General features: G+C 41.9%; 7 protein-coding genes across 7 annotated transcripts; 3 read left to right on the top strand and 4 right to left on the bottom strand.

Moving 5' to 3' along the window:
• V1516DRAFT_630592 (OPT oligopeptide transporter protein-domain-containing protein) lies at positions 1 to 1,587 on the top strand (the record flags this gene model as incomplete). Its single annotated transcript, XM_066919935.1, has 1 exon — positions 1 to 1,587. A coding segment is annotated over one exon (1,587 nt), but the record flags the coding sequence as incomplete, so codon positions are not given.
• A 791-nt stretch (positions 1,588 to 2,378) lies between these two features.
• V1516DRAFT_143201 (uncharacterized protein) lies at positions 2,379 to 5,702 on the top strand. The gene is made up of 3 exons (XM_066918642.1): positions 2,379 to 2,994; positions 3,063 to 4,243; positions 4,301 to 5,702. Exons 1-3 carry the CDS (start codon positions 2,574 to 2,576, stop codon positions 5,498 to 5,500), a joined length of 2,802 nt encoding a protein of 933 aa, XP_066774720.1. The 5' UTR covers positions 2,379 to 2,573; the 3' UTR covers positions 5,501 to 5,702.
• V1516DRAFT_682673 (major facilitator superfamily domain-containing protein) lies at positions 5,451 to 7,481 on the bottom strand. The gene is made up of 2 exons (XM_066923461.1): positions 7,214 to 7,481; positions 5,451 to 7,159 (listed from the first exon to the last, which is right to left on the bottom strand). The coding sequence occupies exon 2, from the start codon at positions 7,117 to 7,119 to the stop codon at positions 5,905 to 5,907; it is 1,215 nt and encodes a 404-aa protein (XP_066774719.1). The 5' UTR covers positions 7,120 to 7,159; positions 7,214 to 7,481; the 3' UTR covers positions 5,451 to 5,904.
• A 1,553-nt stretch (positions 7,482 to 9,034) lies between these two features.
• V1516DRAFT_699535 (major facilitator superfamily domain-containing protein) lies at positions 9,035 to 10,972 on the bottom strand (the record flags this gene model as incomplete). The annotated part of the gene is made up of 3 exons (XM_066924115.1): positions 10,344 to 10,972; positions 10,271 to 10,285; positions 9,035 to 10,219 (listed from the first exon to the last, which is right to left on the bottom strand). The coding sequence occupies exons 1-3, from the start codon at positions 10,587 to 10,589 to the stop codon at positions 9,035 to 9,037; spliced, it is 1,446 nt and encodes a 481-aa protein (XP_066774718.1). The 5' UTR covers positions 10,590 to 10,972.
• Positions 10,973 to 13,187: 2,215 nt separating this feature from the next.
• Positions 13,188 to 13,820, bottom strand: V1516DRAFT_688156 (dihydrofolate reductase-like domain-containing protein; the record flags this gene model as incomplete). The annotated part of the gene is made up of 1 exon (XM_066923773.1): positions 13,188 to 13,820. The coding sequence occupies one exon, from the start codon at positions 13,818 to 13,820 to the stop codon at positions 13,188 to 13,190; it is 633 nt and encodes a 210-aa protein (XP_066774717.1).
• Positions 13,821 to 14,017: 197 nt separating this feature from the next.
• On the top strand, positions 14,018 to 15,173 carry V1516DRAFT_143210 (uncharacterized protein). Its single transcript, XM_066918643.1, has 2 exons — positions 14,018 to 14,273; positions 14,323 to 15,173. Exons 1-2 carry the CDS (start codon positions 14,214 to 14,216, stop codon positions 14,776 to 14,778), a joined length of 516 nt encoding a protein of 171 aa, XP_066774716.1. The 5' UTR covers positions 14,018 to 14,213; the 3' UTR covers positions 14,779 to 15,173.
• On the bottom strand, positions 15,077 to 18,304 carry V1516DRAFT_682659 (uncharacterized protein). Its single transcript, XM_066923460.1, has one exon. The coding sequence runs from the start codon at positions 18,140 to 18,142 to the stop codon at positions 15,569 to 15,571; it is 2,574 nt and encodes an 857-aa protein (XP_066774715.1). The 5' UTR covers positions 18,143 to 18,304; the 3' UTR covers positions 15,077 to 15,568.
• Between the last annotated feature and the right edge of the window lie 131 nt (positions 18,305 to 18,435).

Below are 18,435 nucleotides of genomic sequence, written 5' to 3'. Positions count from 1 at the left end.
TATAAGTTCTTTTTTGTCACAATCATCTCTTCATTTTGTTATTTCTTCATTCCCAATTACGTCTTCAAGGCACTAAGCTATTTCAACTGGATGACCTGGATAGCTCCTCAGAACAAGACGCTTGCGATTATCACCGGATCATACACTGGTATGGGATTTAACCCAATCTCAACGTTCGACTGGTCTGTCATCAATTATTCGGTTCCGCTCACAGTACCATTTTTCTCTTTGGTAAACGGATATTCGGGGATGCTTATGGCTTCATTCCTTATAATTGGGCTCTATTGGAATAACTACAAGTGGACTGGTTACCTCCCCATCAATACCAGTCAATTATATGATAGCAACGGTCTCTCCTATAATATCTCTCGAGTGACTAATGGAATGACTTTGAACGAAGCCGGATACGAAAGTTATTCTCCTCCATATATCTCAGCAGGCAATATTATTTTTAATGGAGCTTCTTTTGCCTTGTATGTGTTTGCGTTTGTGTATGTATTGCTTACTGAGCGGAAACTATTCTGGGATGCTTTAAAAGGATTTTATGCTGCCATTCGCAATCCCAAGCGTTCCGTCATGGAACAATTTAATGATCCCCATACTCGAATGATGAAGAAGTATGTCGAAGTCCCTGATTGGTGGTATTTGATTGTCTTAATTGGTTCGTTTGTGTTCGGCGTTATTGCGGTCGAATGCTGGCCTGCAGACACTCCAGTCTGGGCGATAGTGGTAATATTGTTAGTTAGTCTTGCTCTCATTGTACCCAGTACTGTTGTCTACTCCGTGACCGGTTATGAGTTAAATGTGTACTATTTCGCAGTCATCATCACAGGTTATATGTGTCCTCAGAACGGTCTAGCTAACATGCTTTGTCGCTTGTATGGAAACAACATCGATGTTCAGGCTGAGTCATTCATTAGTGATCAGAAGATTGGTCACTATGTGAAGCTTCCTCCTCGTGCAGTATTCAGAGCTCAGATTTCCGCGGTACTCATACAATCATTCATCACTGTTGCGGTGGTCAATTTCAGTATTAGTTCTATTAAAGACTTTTGCAGTTATACCCAGACGGACAAATTCACATGTACGTTTCCCCATACACTCTATGCAGAAACTGTTATGTATGGTATCGTGGGGCCAATACGTCTGTTTGGACAGCTCTATTCAGAGCTAAAGTGGTGCTTCTTGATAGGAGCTGCCTTGGCTATACCTGCATATTTTGTGAAGCGATATGTCCGGAAAGCATTATATATTCATCCAGTTCTGATAATTAACGGATTCACTCATTGGGGAGCCACTTACAATCTTTCGTTTTACACGCCGGGCCTAATTGTCGGTTTCGTGTTCAATTTCTATATTAAACGCTACTATACTCGATGGTGGTCAAAATATAATTATGTATTTACTTCTGCTTTGTCTGCTGGTGTGGCGATCAGCGGTATCATTATTTTTCTGACACTTCAATATACGGGTACGAAGTTGGTTTGGTGGGGAAACACAGTTCACCAAAGTGGAGTAGATTACGCTGGAACAGCTCGATTGGAAGTACCTCTGGAAGGATTTGGCTTGAAGGTGGGAGAATTTTAATCATATGTAAACGCATTCTGATTCTACTTTAATTTGTTTTGAGTTGTTGATAATTTAGTTTTGTGTTCCTTGTGCTCCAAGTACAACCAGTTCTGTAACTTAAAATATGTATATCCTAAAGGGGGACTAGATTCACGGAGTCAATGAAATTCAAACGAATGACTGAGAATCCCTCCCTCACATATTGAAATATGATCAAATCCAAATTACGGTAGAATCATGGCTGAAAGCAGCATAGCATGAAAGGACTCTATGAAAAAATACCACAAAAATTGAGACGATTGAAATTTTCAAGGAGCATTTCAAATGAGCAGGTCGCTTAGTAAATAGGGATGGTGTATTGTGATTTCATAGATGATAATGTTTTAATTCCTGCAGCCCAGTGGACCAAGTCGGCCATCATCACGTGTTATTTTTGCCTTGGAGAGCATCGAATAAACTCCTTCAACTCCCTCTACAGATCTCGCTAGATAACGTCTTTCTTCATTAATTTGTCTAATTTCAGAAAACATGTCCGTAACAATTGAATGAAAAATAAAAATTGCAGCACTCACGATTCCAGCGTGGTCTCCCACCGCAGTACTAAGTGAGCCCATAGTAGCTTAACTGGAGAAAATCTGACGGGGTTCTGTGCTTTCTACTAGGTATGACCGCAACTAATCCATAGTGTTTGTGCTTGACCCGTATCATCCACTATTTTAACTGTTCCTCAACCGTATCAGCTTCTATCTTGCCTTTTTCAATGGTCAGCCTGGACTTCTCCCTCCCAATATTTGCATTTCTTGGGACTTCTGGGGTTTAGAGTGTAATGCTCAAATTCTAAGCTCGATTGATGTGAGGGTTTTGAGATATAAGTCGAACTTGTTTAGGCGGTGCCCTTGAAGTCGAACTAAGAGCCATATTTCTGTAACAGATTAGTTCATGAAATCAATATCAGTTTTCATAAAGAGAAATGATTACTGAATTATAGGATTATATTAATAGTCATGCCGTCGCTACGCAAATCGACGTCCAATGTCTCAACAAATCCCTCTTCAACTTCTTCCTCTCGAGCTAAAAGACATTTATCCATATTCGCCCGTCCGCAGGTTCCCGAATTCACAGATGATGGTTCCGCTTCCGGAGTCGTACCAAGGAGCAGACCGAGAATACCTATTATATACGACTCAAAGGTTGGGCTAGATCCACCACCGACCACATCGAACTACTACGATTCGCAACCATACACGATTCGAGATGAATCGGGCCTAAAGAAGTCTTCACAAGCTGAATTTAAAACCACAAATTTTGTACCAGGAAGCAAAATCTCAACGCCATCTAGAAATAAGGATGCTGGAGCTGTCAGCCTGGATATAGATCAAACTCAGAATATTTCCTCAGCTAGTAATCCCACTGCTTCCGCAAAGAGTTCGTATATCAACGGTTTCTTTGAGTTATTACTCATAATAGATATACATAACTGACTTGTGCCTCAGCTGGTCTTCGAGTTCGGAATATCAATCAACTCTTGAAGCGAGAATGGAACGATTGGGGTGCTAAGCGTAACTACAAAGCAGCAAGATCGGACCGCGGAGAGGTCGGCTGGGAGCCGGGTATCGATGTCCGCAACACTGTCGTTGAACTCGGTGACGATTCCATGGTCACGATTGTTGACTATTCGAAAGATCGGTACCGAATTGTTAACAAAATTGACAAATTCACCATAAAAAACTTTTTAAATGATAAGCAGGATTGGGCGAGTGTTCGTTGGATAAATGTTAATGGTCTCTCGTGGGATGTGGTTCGATGCCTAGCTGAGTTCTACAATTTACATCCTCTAGCAATTGAAGATATGGTCGATGTACCCAAGCGCGCAAAAGCAGATCATTACCGAAATCAAACGTTCTGCACACTGCCTTTACACAAACTCATCAGTACAGCAGCTGTTGATTCTTATTATGCAAATTTAACTCAGCATAGCACTATTAGTAGATTGCTGAGTCCATTGCTGGGAAAGAAAAAGAAGATTTTGGATTCAATGGCAATCAATGCAAATTTATCACGGCTAATGCAAGAGCAGAACATGATGACAATGATCGAATGGAATAATCCAAATATGGATCCTGAACTGCTCATGCTCAGACGCACTCTGGAGCGCTTTCATGAAGTTGTTGCTGTTGAGCAGGTCTCAATATTTTTGATTGAGGATAACACTGTGATTTCTTTTTTTGAGAATTCTGCTGAAGATGTTGAGGGACCTATTCTGGCACGAATAACTTCTTCAAGTACCTTGCTACGAGAATATCCTGAGGCATCACTTTTGTTGCAAGCAATATTAGACGGTGTCGTTGATATAGCTTTCAATATCATTTCTGAATATCAAAGATATATAGTGGAACTACAAGTGGATGTTCTCACCTCCCCCTCAGTTGCACACACTCGTGACCTACATATACTTTCCGAAGAATTATCGATGTTGCGTATGACTTTATTACCAATTTACACTCTGGTACAAACATTACGAGATCATGCAAAAGTTGGAGCCGAAATTACGTTAGCTGGAGGTCGCATTTCTGAATTTGCAAAACTTTATCTTTCTGACGTTGCAGACCATGTGCTATCCTTCACTGATAATATCGATTTGATGAGACATACAACAGAGAATATGATTAATTTAGTAAGTATAATGTAATTGGAAATTGAGCTTATATACTCATCCTTCCTCCTCTTCTAGATTTTCAACACAATGTCAGTTCAGGAGAATGAGGCAATGAAGCAACTAACAATTGTGACCATTATTTTCTTACCTCTAACGTTTTTGACTGGTTACTTCGGTATGAATTTCGTTGAATTCGGAGCGTTGGAAAACACTACTATGTATTTTTGGTCAATTGCTATTCCCGTGACAGCATTTGTCATGGGCCTGTTAATGTGGTCTACAATACGTACGATATTGGCACGCATGATTCGGCACTATAGGCGGCGAAATGTAAGAAAGCGACGGCGTGAACATCAAAAATATCATTCGGAAAGCAACCAAGTATTCACAAACGGTGAAATTGCAGGAGATGCTAGCTCTCCCTCATATGGTACTTCCAGCGATTTGTCGGAAAAAATTCCTAAGCCTTTATTGCCAGTTACAGGTACATCTTCAGAACTGGAGTCTGACAAATCCACAGATCGGCAAAATAACTTAAGTAATACAATATTCCAGAGTGCAGATAATTCCGGATCCAGTCTTGCAGGACAGAAAATGGTTCCAATAGTCAGTGATGTAAGTCAGGCTAGTTTTGATACTCATAGTCAGCCAATTCGTGTGTTGGCTCCAACAGCTATTCGGCCTGATGGGGAAGTATACCACATTGCACATATACTAGATCAATCTCCTTCTAGCTCTGCTGTTGACTTAACGTATACTTCGCGCAAACCTACTATTCCTAGTCCCCTGAATATGAGGCGGACAGTGAGCACTATCCGTTCTCGCTCTCAATCTAGATCTCGATCGTGCTCTCCTATGCCGGACTCTTTTCGCTCTGCACGATCTCCTGCGCCCTCGGTTCGATCGTTTGATCCAAGAACTGTTGGAACTCAACCAGCGAGCTTCAGCAGTTTACCTGCAATAATGCCTACGGTATCTAGTCCTGCACTATCCTTATCGTCTGAATATGATGAATCGAGTATCGCTGGCTATCCCCTTTCTGAGACCGAAAGCATTTCGCGAAAGCTTTCCAAGACCGGTCACATTGCTTCCGTAAGTACAGATGCCTTGCATCCATCTGCGCATTTTTATATTCCTCCTTCCAGTCGAGGTCGACCACTACCACAGCTACAACTTCCAGCTACATTACCTAATAGGTTCGGGCGCGACATAGAGCAAGAGTGGAAGTCTGAATTGCGAGAAAGCGGATTTGAAACCTCTTCCCTAGATGAATAATATTTGGTTACATATAACTATGTCCGGAAGTTATCGAACAGCTAATACAAAATCGAAATTATCTATTTGTGCTGTTAACTAGTAAGAGCGGTTCTAAAACTACTGCCCTCTTATATGCAATCTTGTCCAAATTGTGCTTTGTTATATCTTTGCTGGATCATTGGACTTGAGATTCCCGTTCTTCAAGACTTTGAGATATTGACCCTAATTGTTAGTATTAGAATTTAGTGTACTTTGTGAGTATGGCTTTCCACAAAGTAAAGCCGACTGAGTTAAAAGCACATTAAATAATCAACTAAATACAGATATTAAACTAAACTATCACATGTCAATGGTCTATGTACATTAAAGAAATTCTGAAAACTGAATGAGAATCAACCTGAAAATACTAAACGGAAATTAAACTACTGATTCTTAGCAGATTTTTTCCGAACAACGGAATTAGCCTCACGTCTAAATAGAACCCAGACGATCTTATCACGTAGACCTGATTCCTCGACAGTAGGAATAACAATCCACACAAGGCTCATAAATATTAGGAGCGCAAGGGCAATAGGCTGGAGAACCCAGACACCACGTGACCCAGCAATAGCACCAGTGATAAACGGGAAGACAGCGGATCCAGCACCACCAAAAGCAGCAACAAATCCGATTCCAGCAACATGAAGATGAAGAGGCAAAATTCTTGAGACTGCTAAGATTGCTGTTGGAAACATAGGGCCAATGAAAAAGCCGACCAATGCAACACCAAGCGCAGATCCAACAATAGAGTGGTCAAGCCAATACAATAACTGGAATCCGATCGCGAAGACAAAGTAAATTGAAACCATAACGTTTTCACCTATCCGACCCGTAACGAATCCAAGAATGATACGACCAACGGTAAAGCCTATCCAGAATCCAGAGCCAACGGCACCCATTTTTGAACGTTGTCCAGCCCGCTCTGTGACCATAAAAGTAACAGTCCAGTTACCAATAGAAACTTCGAGACCCATATAGCAAAATAAAAAGAGGCATGCTATAATTGTATATTTATTTGAAAGAGCTTCAATAACAGGGTTCCGCTTCTTCAAAACTTTCGTCCCATTTTCTGCTGAAACTTCCGCCGCCTGTTCTCCTTCCGCTCTATACTTTGCAGCTGTTTCTCCTCTAAATACAATGGCGGCCATTGTTGCAATAACAATCCCAAAGCCCAGCAAAATAAAGTAATAATAGCTCCATTGGATACCTGCAGAGATCATAGCGGTTGCAATAAGAGGACTCAATATAGCTCCCACTCCATAACAACCATGAAGAATCCCCATCAACTCGTTTTCATTTTCAAGAGAAACAATGACCACATTCCAAGCAGCATCTATCGTTCCTGTTCCTAATCCACCGATGGCGTAAGCAATAACCAGTAGAGGGAAAGGAGGAGCCCAGCACTCAAGAGCGAATGCAGTTATCAAGAAGCCCATGCCAATCAACGACACTCCAAATCGTCCAACACGGTTATGGACTGCTGTGTTTAAAACTGAGGCCGTCATATATCCAATGGTTGGAACCAACATACATACGGAAATTAATGTGTAACTTTTGTCGTATGCATCCTCCAGCTGGCTGCTGTTAGTATCATCCATACCAGATCATGAAAATAACACTTACTGAAATAACAAGTGCCTGTAAGCTAAAGTTAGTTAAAGCTCTCCTCCTAAATTAATATACTAGACTTACTCCTAAAGCGCTGTCATTCATACCCAATAGTGCAAACCCCGCAAATACTGTAAGAGTCCTAAAAAGTTGTAGGCGAGTACCATTCCATGTTGGCCGCTTAGCTGTAGCCTTGGATGTAGAGTCTTGACCGTCTTCGGACAAGTGTGCACATTCGGCACCATCAGATAAAGCATTCGGACTCAGATATTGAATATTGTTTTTCTCTTCTGGCACGTCATATTCAATGGGTTGCACTTCGGACGCCATATTGGTCTTGCGTACAAGAATCGCGTACAAGAATCCAGAACAATTCCAAGGAAGCAGAAGTTGGCGCAACGTCCCTCTATGTAGCTGTCCTTTCCCCACCAGGAATATAATCACGTGATTGCTATGTGGTCATTGTTTGCACGTTGTTTATAGACACGTTGTTCAGTGCTAGATATGGCACTCGATATGACCGACCGAGAGCCCAGGCTCGTGACAGCAAAACCCGGTGGAAAGGAGCTCGGATGCAAACTTAATCTCTCGCACTACACGATACTGTTATGTTAATGATTGTGGTTGTTGCTTGGGTATAATTTAAGAAATTCTTCCAGTGTGTTTAAGATTAGACTGAGAATTCATACTTTTGAAGTAGAATAAATCAGTTAGACTGGCATCGTCTCCAGGCTTCGTTGGTAAAAGAAAGAGGACCCGAAGTCTTGTGCATGATCGTACCATCACTTACCAACAAACTAGCATGGGCATTACGCGCTTGTCCTGTCAGACATAAACTGTGACGTTCCCATAATTGTAGATAAATAGATAAGCACTGTCCGTCGGCATACGCTATGAAACAACTCACTATGCCCGAGTGCATTTTTTATCTAATCCATTTACTGCAATGTCTGTTCCATGCTATTATAGTCTAACAGTAAACGCGGAAAATCTGAGCCGAAGAAGCAAACCAGACTTCTGGTCAATCAGGAATAAAAACGTATGTGACGAATTATTGTGTACAGCCTTACGCACTTTAATAATGAATATTTTACTAATATGCTCATTCTGCTGTCTTCAAGGCAGCAGAAGTAATTTGAAGTTACGGAAATGTGGAAAATGAAACAGAAACTGACTTCGAATGAGTCGTGTTCGAGTTTGGGTAGTAACACGCTGTTCATTTCCGGAGTCACGAATGTCTCAAGTCTTCGTGAGTCAATTATAAACATCACTCCTTCTTTCTCTGGAGTGCTAAATACCATCCTCTATAAATTTTTATTTCGCTATTTCTAGTGATGGTCTTGGCTCTCACTTTAAAGCTTGCGCACCACCTCAAGGAGTAGTGAGTTTTAGTTGGCTCAGTGCGCAAAATTTCCTTGATGGATCGAGCGGTAAATCGACTAGCTTCATTGCATTCGGAACCCTCAGACCACTCTCTTTGCTGGATTGGCCGATACCGTTTAGGACATTGCACTAGTTTAGCCGAGACACTTGGATTGTTCTCAAATGCAGTCTTGAAATGTGTAAATCTACAAAAATCTCACCAATTCGATCGTATTTGTATGCAGGATAAGATTTCTAGGCGTTTTTACAAGCATTTTGTATTACTTGGACGGCCTGCCTGAAGACTTGTCGTGTCAGTCAAAATGCTTGTGACTCGACGGTTGGCCGCAGGAAAATTTAATGCAGAGTAACTCGAACATTGACGATACCTTTATGCAGCAAGAACCTCAACAGCTTGAACTCTGATTAGATATTGTAATTCCTAGGCTCAGATTAAGTTAGAGAAATTATCTCGTACTCACGTGCATTTTATTAAGTTAGCATAACTATTCAGATAAATATTTCGTAAGAGCTTCAGATCAATCATTGGTTCTTGACCGGACTTTTCCTAACCACTGAATTAGCTTCCCGTCGAAATATAAGCCAAAATATTTTATCTCTCAAACCAGAACTCTCAATCGTAGGAACGACGATCCATAACAAACTCATAAAAATCAAGAGGGATAAAGCAATGGGTTGAAGTACCCAAACTCCTCTATTACCAGCAATCGCACCCGTAATAAATGGAAATACTGCTGAACCAGCGCCTCCGATTGCCGAAGCAAATCCTACTCCGGCTACGTGCAAATGAATTGGAAGAATACGCGAGATTGCTAGAATCGCAGTTGGAAACATAGGGCCAATGAAAAATCCAACCAATGCCACTCCAACAGCTGATCCAACAATTGTATTATCCAACCAATAAAGTAATTGAAATCCGATCGCAAAAATAAAATATACCGTGATCATGACATTTTCACCGATGCGACCAGTGATGAATCCAAGTACTATTCTGCCGACTGTGAAGCCAATCCAGAACCCCGAGCCAACGGTACCCATTTCAGCTCGCTTTCCTGCTCTTTCGGTCACCATGAATGTAACAGTCCAATTGCCAATCGACACCTCAAGGCCCATGTAGCAAAACAAAAACATACAAGCCAGAATGGTGTACTTGTTGTTTAGAGCTTCCACTAAAGCATTTTTGGAATTCACTTGCTGACTAACTTCAGTCCCATGGAAGGGACTTTCGTTTTCAGTCCGATATTTAGAGGCACTCTCAGTTCTAAACACAATTACAACTGAAGTCAATAAGAACACTCCATAGCCAAGTAGAATGCAATAAAAATAGCTCCATTTGACGCCAGTTGAAATCAATGCCGTAGCAATAACAGGACTCAAAATTGCTCCCGCTCCATAAAAGCCATGTAATATTCCCATAAGCTCATTTTCATTTTCTAACGATACAATAAAAACATTCCACGCCGCAACAATAGTACCTGATCCGACACCTCCAATTGCATATGCAACAACTAAGAGTGGAAATGGCGGCGCCCAACATTCAAGAGAAAATGCAATTATCAGACAAGAAACGCCTATAATGGAGACTCCAAGCCGACCTACCAGATTGTGAAGCGCAGTATTGAGGAACGAAGCACTTATAAACCCAATCGTGGGCATAAGCATGCAAACCGATACTATTGTATATGTCTTGTCATACCAGTCTTCCAGCTATATTTTGTTAGCAGAAATCTAGTGGGAAAGTTCTACTCATTCCCGTACCGAGATGACTAGAGCCTGTTTGGATTAAAGAAGCGGTTAGCGAATTTCATTTTAAGTTGGGAGTAACACTCACACCCAGGGCGCTATCGTTCATTCCCAACAGCATAAATCCAGCAAATACTGTGAATACACGGCAGACTTGTAGTCGTGAACTGTTCCATTTCGGTTTTTCAATTATAGCTTCTTGGCTTATTATGTTTGAGTCTTTATCCTGTTTCTCAAGGCCCATTAAATCGCGAGGTGTCGGCTGAATCGGATCGTTGGTACCAAGAGTAGCACCAAATTGCTCTGATTCCTGAATATTATCAGATCCTGCCATTAATCTATACTTTGCGAAGTTTTTTATTCAGCAATATTGTGCTTGCTTTTATAAATGAGGGTAGAATACTGCGTATCAAATTATTCGGTTTGGAGCCGAGAACTGCTAATACACTTAAGGCTGTTGCAAGCAAGATGGATAGCAGCAAGCAAATTAAAATCCAGATACTATGACTTAGTCAACCTGAATTTAACTGGTGTTCTTAGTGCCTTCAAGCGCTTAGTTTATCAATGAGAATAAGGAAGAAGCTTTGAATTCAAAGAGCAGCGAAATTGTGCCTTTAAATATTGCTCTAAGAGGGGTCTAGAGGGAGGCTTTGGAAGAGATCGCGCCTGGAACTGATTCCCTATCCGGAAATCTAATTATCCTCTCATTCACTTCCATTTTTAATCCAGTCCAGTATTATAATTTTCTGTCCTTAGCTACTTAGTGTCTAAGACACTTTCAATAAGACGTAAATCTCCATCCGAGGGATTTTAATTTTTTTCTAATTTTCTTTCTATGTCATAATCCACGATTGCCTATAGAAGTCCTAACTTTTAGACTCAGTAGTCTCGTACACGAGCTCATAGCTAATATTTTCATATTCTGAAATGTGACCAACTAGTAGTATTCGGTTCTGAAGAATTTTGTCGTTCTGTTGAATTCTCTCGTATAATATCCATTTTTTTTTATATTTTTGTCCTATTTTAGTCATACCCCATAGCAATATATTGAAGTTTTGTTGCAGCGAACTGACATATGAACCCATACTATCACAGTATATTAGACGCTTTCTAAGGAAACTCATACTACCCAATAGTTCAATATGAGGCGGCATATTTATTATGAACCTCGTTTTGATACAATTATTAGTAAATAATTTCAGTGAATCATTCAAAAATATTAAAAATAATTGCAGCACTCACGATTCCAGCGTGGTCTCCCACCGCAGTACTAAGTGAGCCCATAGTAGCTTAACTGGAGAAAATCTGACGGGGTTCTGTGCTTTCTACTAGGTATGACCGCAACTGATTTCATTTGCTTTCTTCCTCTTCTTTATCTCCTCAAATTCACCTACATTTAAAACCATTTTCCTATTTTCACCCCTTCCTTTCCTCTCCCTCCCCCTACACTCCCGCTTAATCCCACATACAGTCACCTGATCACGCGTCCTCCTAAATCCATAGCTAACGCGTCGCTTTATTCTACCTTCTACCTTGGTATTCTGTGTTTATTTGTGAATTATGATGTAGGCTTTAATGTTCGATTACCATCAAAATTTATCGTTCACTTGCTGAACATCAAAGTTGTAGTGCGACAGGACCGGATTGAGATTCTAATAGTGGAACGCAAGCTGTGGAAAGCCATGAGGAGGAACTAACTAAAGTACAAACTAGAAATACTAATTCTAAAGGTAGACTTATGATTGAGAAGAATTGGAATAAAGAATCTATGGTCTGCCCTAGCTAACCAACCCTCGAAGACGAAGGTTGTTTACTTTCCCGGTTTACTAAAATGTCAGTCCCAATTTCCCTACTTGTTACACTACTGGCATATGGTGATCCAGTATATGTCTGGAGATATATGACCAGCTGACCAGTTCCAGTGTTTGCTTGTGGTGAGGTTCTGAAATATGTTGACTGGAAGTACTCATTGCCGCTTATCCATGCTTCTTTACGACATTCTATTAATCGAGTCGATCATATAAGAAATGATGTGCGTCCAGCTGAGTCTGCTGAAACACACAATATATCCATTGATAATGAGATCGTTCTGCCACGACTTCGATTACTCAGTCCCTGATAGCTCCAACTAATACGTGCTGGCTATGGATCGCCCACTCAAATGTAAGACTGGATATCCATGGTTTAGACGGTTTCATTCCATTTTGTCCGATCGAACTTTGGCTACAGAATTAGTACCTCAAGCTTTCATGGACTATTTGAGAAGTGATTTGGAATTGTATCTGGATATTAGATTTTGGCAATGACTTCGAGGATGTAAAAGTCAAATGAAGACTATGCCGAAGTTGAGTTTGGTAAGTAGTAGAGCCACAGAATCTGCAACAACGGTTCAGCTTCAGCTGTTATCTTTCAGGCAATTTTGTCTAAATAAATTTGGAGAGTCAATTGACGTAGTCAGATCTGAGCTTTGCGGTTAATCATGAGTTCGCATGCTGGATTGCTATCGAATGCTATGCTCTGCATTATTAGTTCAGCTAATGATATACCTTAGTTCTCTATCTATGCGCTCTCTTTGACTATAGTTCTGGTCAATTTCAATTAACCTATTTCTTGATCTATTTTGGGTTGTGCTCTGTTTATAGTAATGCTAAAATTACAGCATGTACTGTTTGACTTCAGATCATTCTGGAATTCTCCTAAAAATTCATACTTTATTTAGTACAAATCGTTCACCCACATGAATGCCAGCTTGCACGAGTTCAAAATATTGAAATTTTGGATCTAAATGAAATAGAAGTAATCAATTCATGATGAATAAATTTCTGTGCAATGGCGAAATTGAAACTCAGCTCAACCGGATTCGTCTAGACTTCTAAATTAGATATAGAGACCTGCTTGTAAAGTATGATATTTTGGCAAAATATTGAAAAAATCACGATCTTTCCCATATGGTAAAATCATATTCATGTCCATTTTCAATAATCATCTGCTCAGCAACAAGCTCAGCAGCCTGAGAGGCATTATAAGTACTTCTAAGAATAGATTTCAGCTGTGATTTTGGTAGCAATTTCCACGTCCCAGATGATCTGAAGTCAGGGAAATACGTGTCTAAACTCAAGGATTGCTCACCGTGTAAAGGTGTTACGGCAGTGAGAAAGATATGCAAGGGACCGGATAATGTGGATAGCGCTTCGCGATAAATTTCGGCTCCCCCGATGACAAAGATCGCAGAAGGCGGAGGGGTCTGGGACTTGAGCGCAGAGACAGCTGCGGACAAAGATGAATATGTCTTCACGCCTGGATGGAATTGCTCCGATGTGCGTGAGAGAATAATGTTCTGACGGTCCTTCATTGGCCTGAACCGTGGTGGAATTGAGTCCCAGGTCTTTCTACCCATGATAACAGCCGGCATACCGAACGATGCGGAATCGAAATGCTTAGCAGAGGTCAAGCTTCGGAAAAATGCCATGTCTGTGGTTAATCGCCAAGGTAGGACTCCACATGAGCCAATACCTAGAGATGGCTGTGTTGCAGCAACAATCAAGGCAATTGGAGGCGAAGGCATGAGATTTCAACGACAGAATAGATAATCAGAGAGTAAATACTGATGGCGCCAGAGCTCTGTCTACGTGCTCCGCGATCATGGTAGTTGATCTTATTTTGATCGATGCGCCCCACCGTAATCGGAGGCTCTGCGGCGCAAGATTATTGTCACAATTTATTTTACTCTAACAGAGGTCGTGGAAGTCGCAATAATCTCTCTCTAATCTCTGTACTGAAAATCTCCTTTGCCTGAATTCCTTTCGACATCGCGACAGCATGATCATATTTTGATTGGCATCCTATAATATCGTGGTATTCTGTCCACCGTATCTTTCTAGCTCTGGCTGCAGAACGTCTCGAGATATTATTGAGTTGAAGACGTATCCACGACAGATATAGCTCAACACCTGTCAACATGACGATATATTTCTTTGACAGCCTAGGATTTTTGGAAATTTGGATATCGCGAATTTTGGTGGGTAAAAATCATCGCAGAAAGTAGACGAAACTAATAGATCGACCAGCTTACGGTTGCGTTTATCTTTATGGGGCCTTCTGCTGTTCTCCTGGCCTATGATCTAGCGATCTACTTGTGGAGATGTTTTAACTACGCGTTGACGGATATAATGAGAATCTCATCTAGGAATATGATCTCAGCTGATTCTGGTTCGATGGGTCTTGCTAATTCTGTTGATCTTGCCGATCCTACTGATTCTGCTGATCCTGCTAGCCCTGCTAATCTTCCTGATGTTGGACATTCTACGCCTATTGGTACAAGATCATCGGCAGATCATAAATTTAAAGAAAATCAAATGAGCAGTTCGATTTCAAAAAGACCTTCTATAATTAGGGGCAGATCTCAGTCTTCTGCTTCTTCATTTTGCTCTCCTCAGGTGGGACTCAGCACCGGAAGTTTGAAATCCACTTCGAAAAACGATTACATCGTTGTAGACAACAGTCTAGAGGTCGAGATGCTATAATCTTCTCCTATAAATTATTCCGACGCTTGTTTACCACTAGCTGGGTCAGATTCATGATTTCCCTTACTTTTTGGATCTTTTGGGCTAGGTAGTACTCGGTACTTTTAGTATATTCACTGCTGTGTTTTTTATTATCGATGGCTTATGGTTAGGTGTATTCAACGGTGTTTTGGCTTCTATTATTTGTGTCCGTATAGATCATAACTTTTGTTGCTTTTCCTTTAGACTGTGCCCACTAATTCCCGCTATCTCGGGCAGTTAATCACACTATCCCAACGGCAGCGTAGTCAGACCGGGACCCTTATTGCACGCATGATTCGGCCTCTTGTGGACCCGTAAAGCTCTAACGGTCTCAAAAACTTACTTCATGTATTCAACTGTATTCAAGGCTCGCAATTTCCTCACTCTGTCGATTCTAATGCACGCGTCATTTATTATAGATATTCCAAAGCAAATCAATAGCTAAACATAGTCCACCCTACTTGCAGTACTCAGCAAACTCCTCAATCCATTACATATCTTCCCACACCATTGTGCCCCAATTATTAATAATATTCCTCTCTTTCCATCCAATTCATTTGTACGCCTTTCCTGGAATCTCAATCCAACTCAATCACCTGTTCCTGACCAGCTGCAAAATCGAACCCACTAGTCATGCAAAAAGCAGTCCTATTCATAAACAAAACATAAACAAAATCATCATAATAAAATGCTCTCAATATAGATAAATAATATATGTTGAAAAAAATCAGTGTCGCAAACTCCGTATCAAAAACTCCGTCCTAGCGTTCTAGACCATGTATATCTTATTCATAGCTGCAATCTCCCGGCACAAATGTGCCCATTCCATATCCCGCCGATAGTCCACTAAGGCTCGTTCACCGCCTCTTCGCCGAACTTCTTCTTCTTCCCATTTCATCAATTCATACATGAACCTAAGGTTTGGCTGGATAATCACGTTCAGCCTCCGGGTCCTCACATACATGTACGCTCGGGGAAGACTCATCTTCTCTCGGCGCATAACCTCCGCAATACATATCGTAGCAGATCTTGAAACTCCAACTCGACAATGTACAAGTGTAGGCTCACCTTTAGAGTATCCTTCATCAAGAAAGTCAAGACAAGACTCAATACTCCGACTAAGCGAATCAATTCCGTCATCTTGAACTTTATCCACATACATGATCTTTGAAAATCCTTCCACTGTCTCGAGAGTTGGGTCAAGCTCTGTGCATTCCTCACTTTCGCCGACTACTCGCCAGTTTATTTTCTCTCCAATACTGAGCACTCGCTTGATCCCCAATTCACGCAAAAGCCCATGATTATTAGCATGATTCAAACTACCAAGATACATGTGAGAAAAAATTCGAGATGGAAGACTCCCATCGAGAGACATAAACCAGGTAGGCAAAGTAATAGACTTGCCAACTTGAAGATCATTCGCTACCGGGGACCTCATCAATATCCGCGATTGAATGTGGTTTAGAAACACAACGTCTGCTGGGAACGTGAAAAAAGCACGACAATATTTTACATGCAAGTCTATATACGCCTGTGGTGCAGTGACTCCTGAAGAGTACATCAAATATGACAGACCCAATAAACTCGTTTCCGTATATCCATCGGAACAGTACAGCAAGATTTTCCGCCCAGCTTGGGCGTGCTTATAGATCCATTCACAGAAGTCAACAAATAAATCTAGATCTCGATCAGTCAAATTTCCAAGCGGAAGCGATCCTGATGAGGGAAATTCTAGATGTACAAGATTGCTTCGAAAATCGATATCCGTTTCTGTCTGGAAAAACTTGCTATCTATTGAGTCGAGGTATTGACGCGTAGCAATATTTGCGGAAGCATAACATTCAATATAGATATCGAATTTTGGACCCAAATCTCCCTCTATCATCACTTCGTCGCCGAGACTATTCTCATACGTAGTATCCGAATCATATTCTTTGGTTGCCACTGTCGATTGCTCAACATCGATCGAGTTACAAGGAATGAGCTTTTCGCCAACATCAACTCCATCTAGCTGAGCGTCACGCGCATTTCCAAAAAACACGCCTTTGGTAATTTCAGATGCAGCAGACATGTTTATAACTTCACAGCGCTCATGGTAAATAAAATCACGCGCGCAATCCTTCCATTTCCCATTTGAAGATATAGCCACAAGATGGGGATATGAAGTCTCAAACACCTTAAACGGATCGACAACGACAAAGGTGTTAAACTCGGGACAGCCTGGAGTAATCGAACGATGATATCGCTGAGCCATAGAAATGCGTTTGGCAAGAGCAAGAACGTTTTCAGAAGGCTGCCCCTTCTTGGAATAGACAACAATATCAGACAGAGTAGCAATCTTAGCAACTTGAATAGAGAAATTGCGAAGACCGACCCCTTCTGGAGGATCGAGATTGAGAAAACCTTCTTTGCCTGAGTTGATATCAGGTAAAAACTCTCGATGAGAGACTGAGCCAACTAGAAGACTTGTTCCCTGCGAGCCAAGCTTGACCAGAGTGATGTTGCGGAAATTGTTCGGCGTATAGTTTGCATGAGCGCCGTCACGATTTAAAAATGCCTGCTGATAATAATTTTGGGGATGAAGACCATGAAGCCAAGGAAATACATGACCAGTTGGTGGAAGATTCTGGCGTGAAATCTGAGCTAAGGCATCGTTTAACTGAGATGCGCGAATTGCCCGAATAGGAGGGAAGGGAGAGATCAGAGGGAAGAGCAAGTCCGGAGGGTAGAGAAGCGAAGTCGGTGGAGCCTGCGAGGGAGACAGCGATGGAGAGGATGAGGGCGACGGCGAAGATGCTGATGATGACGATGGTGATAACGGTGCGGGAGAAAGAGATATAGGCGACTGAGTGGGTGTAGAAGTCGAGACAACAGGTGTGCCGGTGGTGGAAGGGAATATCACAGCGGGCTGACGACGCAGGACAGTAGGGTGCATGCTGGAAGGATGAATGTCACGTAACATATTCTCGACTTCATCCTGAGGAGTTGGTGATTGTCGCGGCAGTCTCTCTGGGGGCGTTGGCGAGGATGGCGAGGAAGGACATGACCCGGCTAGCTGAGGCAGAGATGGGGAAGAAGAGCGTGAGATGGCGAGAAGAAGACCGTCATGCGTGGCCGGATCGAAGGCATGTGACGCAACTGCAAAGACGGAATCGACCACAGAAGACGCAGAATCTAAGGACATCGACAGCGTATTCAATGGATTCAAGGCTTGCTGAGAAGATGAGTGAGATGGCGGAGTGGAAGGCGCTGGCGAAGTGGGTGACGACGAGGATTGAGCGGGGGAATGCGGATCGGAGGCATGCTGCTGCTGCTGTTGGTGAGCGTGGGCCAGAGTGGCCATTTAGAGTCAAGCGAATCCTGTTCTACGCTGTGCGCGCCGTGACCAAGGTGATGCCGATTATCTAATTACAGAGCACAACTATACAGATGCACGCGATGATCGAAAGATAACAGATCGAACAGGTTCGAAAAAAGTGGGAGAAGTGGTGACGATGAAAGTGCTTGTCTGCCAGAGTGCGAGACAGCGCCAGATAAGCGACTGGGGACCATCGTCCATCCTGGGGCAAGCTTGGGGTTCAGCTGGCTAGGCGGGTGCGTCGGGATGTTTCACCCAGTTTAGTAGCGCCCACATCT

Source organism: Lipomyces oligophaga (genome assembly GCF_038497815.1).
Source record: "Lipomyces oligophaga strain CBS 7107 unplaced genomic scaffold V1516scaffold_14, whole genome shotgun sequence".
NCBI lineage: Eukaryota > Fungi > Ascomycota > Lipomycetes > Lipomycetales > Lipomycetaceae > Lipomyces > [Lipomyces] oligophaga.
Note: the sequence above shows the minus strand (reverse complement) of the source record. Positions and strands in the feature narration are given on the sequence as shown.